The sequence below is a fragment of the Cibotium barometz genome, chromosome 6, assembly GCF_041138505.1.
Source record: "Cibotium barometz isolate CiBa-2024 chromosome 6, ASM4113850v1, whole genome shotgun sequence".
Lineage (NCBI taxonomy): Eukaryota > Viridiplantae > Streptophyta > Polypodiopsida > Cyatheales > Cibotiaceae > Cibotium > Cibotium barometz.
In genome coordinates, this window is record NC_141051.1 from 6829336 (window position 1) to 6839608 (window position 10273).

General features: G+C 43.9%; 1 protein-coding gene across 1 annotated transcript; it reads left to right on the forward strand.

The window, feature by feature from the left end:
* Nucleotides 1-4295: 4295 nt before the first annotated feature.
* Nucleotides 4296-8203, forward strand: LOC147637382 (pentatricopeptide repeat-containing protein At3g09650, chloroplastic-like). Its single transcript, XM_086799167.1, has one exon. It carries the CDS (start codon nucleotides 4478-4480, stop codon nucleotides 6806-6808), a length of 2331 nt encoding a protein of 776 aa, XP_086655293.1. The 5' UTR covers nucleotides 4296-4477; the 3' UTR covers nucleotides 6809-8203.
* The last annotated feature ends 2070 nt before the right edge of the window (nucleotides 8204-10273 follow it).

Below are 10273 nucleotides of genomic sequence, written 5' to 3' on the forward strand. Positions count from 1 at the left end.
GAGAGAAACTGGGTTAGCACTTACTTTTGTAGTCATTATATGATTTTCTTACTGTTGTCTAGTGGCTAAGCCTAGAGTAGCCGGTCTTGCACCCTTATGTTGTCATTTCATGATTTATCATATGTATTATTCTCTTATGTTTATACATCATCCCATGTTAGCTCCATTGAAGTGTATCATTCTCTCTCCCTCTCTCTCTAAGGCACACATCCACACAAACATTTACACACACACACTCACTCACTCACATGCACCTATATAATATGTAGGCATTCACACACACATACTCACATGTACCTACATAATACACACAAGCATTCACATGCACATAGGCATAAACTTATACTAATGTGTCTTTTTCTTCCACCTAATGGTTTCTCTTTTGGTCTCTATTTGTTTAGTGACACTTTGGCTTGCACATTGCAACCAAATGTACTCCAATGTGGTGACCAAATTTTACAATAGTGAGGGTAGGATCCACATATACACACTTACAAAGTTTGGTCACCATCAGAACACATTTGGTTTGCAATCTTGAGGTGAGGGTGTGCCTCCACAAACTGAGCATATAACTCACTTTGACTCCCCTCAAGAAAAAAAGCCCCATGTTCGATAAACACACCCTTTGAGATTCTTTTTTGCAACAACGCTACTATTCTCCTCCCAAAATTTCTCTAGTACTGCCTTGGTGCTATCATTAATCAAACGATTACACCTAGGAGCACGACCATGAGAAGTCGACAATACCCCAACATCATTCGTATCTAGACTTTGCCTCTTCAAGGACCCACCTCTAAGAATGCATATTGCTATGTGAAGAATGCGAGAGGTAGCTATGATCTTGCATGTCATGTGGGGTCTATATATGGCTGCTATAATAGTGTGACAAGTAGCCAATGCATCCAAAGTATTCCTCCTCTTAATAGATGCATACGAGTGACAAAACACTATTGAGGACCTCAACACTCGCTCTCCTCTCTATGCTCACCAATCCTAGCAATAACCTATATAAAATCATGGTGCCAAGCCCAAGAGGAGGGGAGTGAGCATGGAAGGAGAGGTGGAGAGATCAAGCCATGGTATGTGGAAGCATAGACATGGATATGGAAGAGAGAGAGAGAGAGAGATGTGATAGAACTCAAGTGAGAGAGAGATTACACACAAACACAATGATTGTATTATGAATGATAATACTCACACCATGTACAATGTATTTATAGGCACTAAGGCCTTATCTTTTGTCCCTAAATAACTGGGTGTTCACACAACTAAGGACACTTGACTAGACTCCAGAGTAACTTCGAAATAACTAACAAACCCCCCTTTGGAGTGATGGTGGAGTTACATGCATTACCTTTAATAGTCTCATACACCAACACAAGCAAAGACACAAGACATGGTCTCCAGCTTCAAACTCAGAGACCAGTAAGCATGGCTCAAAGGCAGTGAGCATGGCTCAAAAGGCTTAGAGGCTCAACAAGCATGGTCTTTGCGAAGAAAGACTCAGAGGTCAAGTCCTACCCGGGGGACAAAGACTATATATAGTGGCATACTAAAACAACCCCCCCTAAAGTAGGGGCAAAAAGAGGAATGAAGAAAAGGAGCCTTTTGTAGAAACAAGGCGTTATAAAATCCAAAAGAATCCAAAATATATAACTCGGATTTTGGGGGACTACCTGGGCAGAGAACCCTTGACTCAAACATAAAGGGAACTAGATAATTATGGAGAGATTAAAATCCCCTCTCAAACATATGTCGGTGAAGAGTAGGCATCCTCTTTCTACATCGTTTCCAAGACTCTAACACTTGATGGACAAGTGTAGGACATACTTGCAAGAAGCAGTTGCTTCACAATGATGTTTGTAGTACTGATGACAAGTGTAGGGCGTGTACTTGCAAGAAGCAATTGCTTCATAATGATGTTTGTAGTACTGATGATTGAAGTCATTTTTGGCATGATGGTGGCTAGGGCAGGAAAGAAAAGAGTCCTTCCATGATGCTTTATGTCAAAAAGTTAATGATATGAGAATTGAATACGTTATGACATAGATAAGTTATTACAGAATCTTCAGAAGCCGAGGAGAGTAGCCCCAAGTCAAGGAGATCAGCAACTTGAGCTTGGAGATGAGGGCTCCAAACTTGAAAAAAAAAACGCATAAGTGCTTCGTTAATCGGGCAGAAAAACACAGATGATGTCATGGAGAAGTTGTGGAGCAGTAGAGGAGGCCCAATAATGCAGCAGAAAATGTTGTGGAGAAAAGGCATGAAAAGGCACAAGAGGGGGCTATTAAAGAGGCTCACGGAGGAGAGGTTATGGTAGCAGCCATTGAAGGACATGATGGGGAGGCGAAGTAGTAGAGAGGAGGAGCCTGCATGTAGAAGCTCACGGGCGGGAAGGCTCAATGGATGAGGAGTCGAGTAGAGCAGCATCGTGCGGGAGGAGCATTCGAGTGGCCAATTCACATCATGTGTTTTCTATAGGCGCCCTCGACAGCCTCCTGCCGGTGCTTGGAGGTGCCTGCTCACAGGGACGGCAACGCTATGGTGGTTGGAGGCGGCTGCTCACAGAGGGCGATCAAAGAGCTTCATAGCACCCGACAACAAGAAGCACCGGGAGAGCCCAATGTGGAGGTGTTGGAATGGTGGCCATGTTGTGGAGAATAAAGACAAATATGAAGAAGAACGGAGAGAAAAGAAAAATTCAAAGATATAAGTGTTCACCCTGGCTCAACATGGAAACACATGATGGTAAGAGGAAGGATTCTTGAAGAAGAAGAAGAAGAAGAGTTAACCTTGCTCTGATACCATGTAGAAAATCATGGTGCTAGCCCAGGAGGAAGTGAGTGAGAGTGAAATGAGAGGTGGAGAGATCAAACCATGGTGTGTGGAAGCAGACATGGATATGGAAGAGAGAGAGGGACAGAGACAGATGCAATAGAACTCAAGTCAGAGAGAGTTTGGATATGAACACGATGATTATATTATGAATGATAATACTCACACCATGTACAATGTATGTTTAGGCACCAAGGCCTTATCTTTTGACCCTAAATAAGAGGGTGTTCACACTACTAAGGACACTTGACTAGACTCTAGACCAACTCCGAAATATCCAACATAACCCTACAGTCAAGATAGTCAATAAGGGATGTGAGAACAACAGATTGTGACAAGCAACATAACCCTACACTTGGCTAGGTCGAGATAGTCAATAAGGGATGTGAGAACAATTGATTGTGACAAGCAACATAACCCTACACTCGGCTAGGTCGAGATAGTCAATAAGGGATGTGAGAACAACTGATTGTGACAAGGGAGTAAGATCCTAAAAAAAGTTGTGAATGATCTTGGTATGGTGGCTCTAGCATCCACACTCTCACTAGAAGGAGGAGGAGGAGCACGAGGAGGAGGGAGGCTCACATGCTTCATCCAAACCAAGGGTAGCAATAGTAGAGAGAGGTGGTGGAGGCTCATGTGGAGGAGGTGAGGGTAGTGGTGGCCAGCCAACATTAGAGGTTGCTCGTTTTAGCGTGCTCTCTACTCTCTTTTTTACTCACAAGCTATCCACTTTCTCTCTAGTTCTTGAGCCTCATGAGCAAGGGGTTCCCTATTCCTATCAGAATTATTACTCCTATACCTTTGTGAGCCCATTGTTTGTAAAAGCTATGAAGACTATACACCAAGCTATGATTGAATGATTAAGCATAAGCATAGAAATGTGTGCATTTATAAGAAACAATACTCTCTTATCTTGCATTGTGTTAGATATTCTAATTCATAAAATAAGATTTTTATAATTTTGTTTTTGTTTTTCAAGTCGGGGTCAGAAGTGAGTACGCTCGTTCTAAGACTCGAACAGAGAAACGCTTTTGTCATTAGCTTCGTCATCTCTGTCGTGTAGACGGTTTCTCTACTTCCTTAAAGCGTGACCCTGGAAGACCCAAGAACTGGGCATGACAGTGACCAAGAACTCCCGAAGGAGCCCAGGTATTGTGGGACTTGCCCTCGGGGTCACCCACTAAAAACTCTGTATACCCGGCGGATTTCCGGCCCTACCCACATTGGGATGATTATGAATTAATAGCTTTTTTAAAATAAAAAATATTATAATATATATTTAAAATAGAATTTTTAAAATAAATAAAATTCTTTTTTTTTAAGACAAAATTTCATATGGAATCAATTTGTTAACACTTGCATAGTACAAAAACTATCTGAAATGAGATTGTACATCAGTAAACTCAATGGGATGATGGCGGATTTTGAAGACTCTCCTTTTGTTGGGCACCCCCCGAAAGGTTGAGAATGCTGTCCTACCTCGTGGGGCGAGAACCGAGCCTTGCCACACACAATCAATCGCGATGACGATGGACCATGGCGACGGACGACGGCCGCGAGACGTGGTGGAGCGCAACGATTGAGAATAGCAAAAGAAGGCACAGCAGCAGCAACATCAGCAATAGCACCACTCGAAGGGATGGTGATGAGTCTGGGTCCCAACCGGTGTTGTGGTGAGGCCTCAGCGGTTACCTGCTGCTGCTGGAATCCTCCTCGTGAGCGTGTGCCTTCTTTTTCTCGTCTTTTCTCCTCACTTAAACAGCTCAATTTCATCTCGCAACCGGTCAAATCGCTCAGAACCACGCTGAGCTCCTCCATTCTACCATCCGTGACGTCCCCACAGACACCCGAGGACAGAGACAACGGGGCATCAGAGGCGGGAGAGATGACCTTGGAAGATTTGTCCGCCCAAGAAGACGAAATGCTTTCTGCCCTCCAAGACAGAAGAACAGATGAAGCGTGGCGAATTTTTGAGCTTTTGATGACGAGGAAGCACACGCCGAGTTCTGTGTGCTTAAGTAGACTCGTCGCCCAGCTGTCTTATGCAGGAACTCCATCCAGCCTTACTAAAGCTCAAAGGTTAGTCGCATCTTTGCAGAAGCGAGACAAGGTTGCGCTCTTGGACTGCAATTGTTTGGGGCTTTTAGCCATGGCGACTACGAAAGCTGGAGCTGCTCGGTATGCCGTCTCTGTCATCAGGTTGATGCTGAGGCTAGGTCTCACTCCTCATGTCAAAGCATGGAGTGCTGTAGTCAGTAAGTTGGGAAGGAACAGAGAAGACGTTCCTCTTGCGTTGAGCATATTTGAAGAGATTTGCTCACTGGTGAGAGCAGCAGAGACCAAAGCTCTTGATAGCCAGGACCATGATGGAAGGCCTGAGCATGCCATGAACTCTGTTCCCACTATGAGACCTGACACTGGAGCTTTTAATGCAGCTCTCAATGCATGTGCTAATGCTCGCCTTGTTGACAAGGCCAATGAATTCTTTGATGAGCTTGGCAGGTTTGGTTTACAACCAGACGTTCTGACCTTCAATATCCTGATCAAGCTGTATGCCATGTCTGACAACAGGGAAAAACTGTCAACCATTCTAAACCAAATGGAAAGTGCAGGAGTGAAGCCTTGTTTGTCTACCATGCACTCTCTTGTGTCAGCATATGTTGGCTTCGATGACCTGGAAAGGGCAGTAATGCTTGTGGAAGCCTTGAAAGAAGGTAGGGATGATATCAGCAGCATACTGACCAGTAACATGAAGCCTGTTGGCAACCACTCTACAGAGAACTCTGTAAAAGCCTCTATGAACTACACTGATATTGGAGATGCAGGGTTTGTAGAATCTTCTACACGGACATCAATAGAACAGGCAGAAGGTGGTGTCCCTGAGGAACATGCAGCCACAAAGCTCAGCTTCAAGCCAGATACACGGATGTACACAATTCTAATGAAGGGCTACATGCAGAAGGGTAGGCTACACGATGTGAAGAAAATACTCACTGCCATGCAAAATCAAGAAGATATTGATAGTCGCCCAAATGAAGTCACTTATACTACTGCCATTTCAACTTGTGTACGATTAGGCTTGCTGGATGAAGCCCGCAGTATCTTACTTGAAATGGCAGCTCAAAAGGTGCCTGCCAATGCTGTTACTTACAATGTCCTGCTGAAGGGTTACTGTGAGAGTGGTCAGCTCCAGAAGGCACGGCTGTTATTGGAAGACATGAGAAAAGCTGGGGTTCATCCAGATGTTGTTTCTTACAATACACTTATTGATGGCTACATTGGCATTGATGATAGTGCTTCTGCATTGGCAATGTTCACACAAATGCGTAATGCAGGCATTGCCCCTTCAAGGATAAGCTACACGACTCTCATCAAAGCCTTTGGCAATAACAGGCAGCCGCATTTGGCTGCTAAAGTTTTTGAGGAAATGGAACAGGATAGACGAGTGAAAGTGGACATTATTGCATGGAATACTTTAATTGAATGCTACAGCAAAGCAGGGAATGTGGAAGGTGCCAAGGAGAGCTTTCAGAGGATGAAAGACTCCGGTCATGTCCCAACTGTGGCTACTTATGGAAGTCTTGTGAAAGCTTTTTCCATAGGGGGAAAAGCAGGTGAGGCCCTAGTACTGTGGAAGGAGATTAAGGAACGTTTGGAGTTGAAGGAAGAGGGAATAGTTCCAATCAAACCTGACGCGGGGCTGCTTGATGGACTGGTGGACATATGTGTGAGGGATGGCTTTTTTCAAAAGGCATTGGAGGTTGTAGCGTGCATGGAAAAACATCAAATTCCTGCTGACAGAATTAAGTATAAGCGTATGTTTGTGGAGCTACACTCCAAACTGTATACAAGCAAGTACACATCACAAGCACGAAGAGAGCGAACAGCTGATCGAAGGCGAGCAGTTGAGGCTTTCAAGTTTTGGGTTGGGCTGCCCAATGACTATTATGCAAGTGATTGGTCACCTTGATCTGTTTGTGGCTTCCCCAATCAAGGGACTTGTACCCCCCTTAAAAGCTGTGACTCACTTTATTAATAGTTAAGAGATGTACATCAGACTTATTTCTGGTCTCTATCTAGAGATCCCTTACATGTGCAAGAGCACAGTTATTGGAACCGGGCAGATGCGGCGATTGATGTCATGAAGATCATGGGTGATTAGATAATCTAATAAAAGTAGCCTGCCTATTGTAGCTGGCCAATTTTAGTGCCTTTAAGACTGACATCTGCTAGAAAGACTGCAAGAAAGATCCCTTACATGGCTACTCATGGCATGGAGTAGACATGGGCATAGGTCACCATCCTAAAGAGAAGGGAAGCCACTAAGGCCATGAAAACTTGAAAGCTTGTAAGTGTGATTAGTAGTCATTAATTGTGATTAACGAAATTACGAATGTCCTATATAACAAGGCCTATGTTCACTTGGCCCCTACACTTGGCCTTGGCCCATTATTTATACTCATATGTAGATAATATATGTGCCCGGGCTTCCCAAATCATTACAAAGACAGTTCAAATTAATCAGCTGGAGTATGATGGAAGATGCTATTAGAGAATCAACATCAAATTGAACTGCAGATTACAATTGAATAGCAAACCTAGAAAGCAACTTTGTTGTGAATGAGAAGATGACAGTCTACTTCTCAAGTAGCTAGTAGCCCCTCTAGATTGCTTTGTCAAAAGTATTTAAACATCATGTGGTTGTGTAATGGGCCTGCAAGGTAAGAGGTGAAGATACTTGAATAAGCCAACTACTTATGCTAGAGTAGTCACCCAGGGTTGGCTGTTCCACATGATCACTGAAGCCGGAGCTCGGAAGTCATCACATGCATCTCTCCTTCCCTTGTGAGCACACTGGGTAAGGGCTGGACCAGAGATGATTACGAGGCCTTCAATATGAGCCCTAGAAAATTGGCTAGAGGTATGTACCAGGCTTGCATGGCAAGGAATGGGACTCATCACCCTGAGGCAAGACACCATAGGAGTAATTGCAGGAGACAAAGAGGAAGGCCCAACTATCGGATATGAAGACCAGGATTGTCAACCTAGCATAGCAGCATCAAAGGGGTAGAATTTCGTCCTTCGGCAGGTCTGCAACAGCCTGGGCAGGAAAAGCAACCACCGGCTCTTGGGAAAGCTTCTGGTGTAGCAGCAAGTATAAGGTCAACCTTGCTCCATTTGCAGGCAGGAAGAGGGCAGCTGTTTAGCAGCTTGCAGTCCATAAGCTGCTCTTTGGCTGACCATCAGCTTCCTAATAGAGTGGCCACTTGCTGCTTGGGCTAATCACCCTTTACCCAGGAAGCAGCTCAACTATCCCTCTCTCCATCCATCAAACACTAGCAATTCAAATATCAGTGTTGCAGTCAACAACTTGCACTTTCTTATCTCAACTGACAGCCCAATTTCGTAGCAGTTCCCAGCAGAATTTGGCTTCTTTCTACAGCCCATTTGAATTTGGCTTCTTTCTACAGCCCATTTGATTGCCTGAGGAGGTATAAAAGTTTCGTTTACTGTGAAGCAAGTATGCCAAAAAGTGGAAAGAGGGTTAAAGTAGGCCATTGAACCCAATGAAATGCCGTGTGCGTGCTTTCTATGACCTCTAGTTTTTGTGTATTCTGTCCAAAGCAGTTAGTGGACTTTCTTTATCATTAGTAGCAGACGGTAGTGAATTTTCTGTGCAATACAATACCAAGGAGTTTTTTTATAAAGGATCTTACTCTGAGATTATGTAACCTATAATATATTTCTCATCTTGCTATATAAATTGGTGTTTGAGTTAAAGTATGATTTAGACGCATGCACCCTTAGGCACCGGACACTTGTCCATTAGTATGTTAGGTAACTACCTCAACTGACCGTCTCTTCAAACTTCCAAATTCAAATTCTAGTATCTACCCCAATTTCCTCAAACCTCCTCCTACTCTTCTGAAACCTCCAAGTTCTTACTACTAAGCAGATTTGTGAAACTCTTCTTTTATATAATATATAGAGAAAAGTCTATAATATATAGAGAAGAGACTCAGGCCACACCTTGTATACACAACCAAAAAAAACATCACACAACCAAAAAAAACATCTCGTACACATCTTTATAGCAATACAATCTTGATAAACATTTTGTGTTCTTGCTCTGTTCATCTCTGTATCTGTCAGCCACATCATGGCTGCACCATAAGTATCTTCACATGGTATCCAGAGCCGCTCCTGTGGGTGCCCTCACACTGCTGCTCCTGATGATACTTCTCATCAACACCATGCTGCAGAGAAGGTCATCCACCTGGCCGGCAAAGTCACTGCCTCTTCTCGCAAGATTTCTCCACGGACTCCCCCTAATCGATGGGCACCTTGCTGATTTTGATGGTGAGGAACTCCACATTCCCAATCTGGCTGTCAACTTTTTCCATCCACCCCTGGTCGTTTCTCTTGCTGTAGGTATCACCTGTTCAGGCGGCTTTTATCCCGTCCTCTGCAGACCCCACTTCTATCCAAGAAGGGGAGGGGGCGCGGGGCAACCTTCCTGTGGCCAGTACCTGCGGCTTCAAGAGCTGCCTCTGCAGGGCTCATTTACGCCCCAACACAGGGTCTTGGCTAATCAATCGACAACAGAAATGGCCTCCTCCCACACAGGTCAATTGTTCTTGCAGATTCGGACGTCACAGAGGGGACCTGTACAGATGGCACCTCCGATGTGCGCCTCAAGGAGTGGACTCTGCAGAAGCAAGTGCCCCCAGTTTTGGGCCGGACCTCACCCATGCAGATGACGGGTTTCATTTTACCCGTCCGCCTTTACATGCGGGCCCTTATGGAACAACACCACTGCTGCAACCCTGCACATATCAATAGCCCCGGTTCTAATCCTGCGGTCCGTTTGGTCTATTTGTTCCTAGTGCTGCAAGCCAGAACCTCACCTTCTATATTAAGAAGGCCACACCTTTTATAACATCTTGTACGCATCTTTATAGCAATACGATCTTGGTGTGTTCTTGCTCGGTTCATCACTGTGTTTATGACCTGTGCTCGCCCTCCGCCACATCATGGCTGCACCATACGGATCTTCACAGTTCGGCTATCCATGAGCTCAAGTTGTGCATTTCTTAAGATTTTCATCAATTTAGTGTCTATATGTGTGTGTACGTATGTGTTCATGCATCAAATAAAAGACAGCGCTCTTAATGTAGGGGTTGCATAGTGCTCAAAAAAAAAAATCAACCTAAAGGTAACGTTAAAGGATTTAGACTTAAAAATGTTTAAAATTTATATTAATTCTAGAATTTATAAAGACAATGTCTAATTTAAAACAATATTTTTAATTTCAGTCCAAAAATGTACACTACAAATTGGGTTATATGAACACTAAGAAAATGTCCACAGTTATGTGAAGATTGATATCACACTTCCTTAGTAGCTACTTGTTGGCACTGGTATCATGGTATCA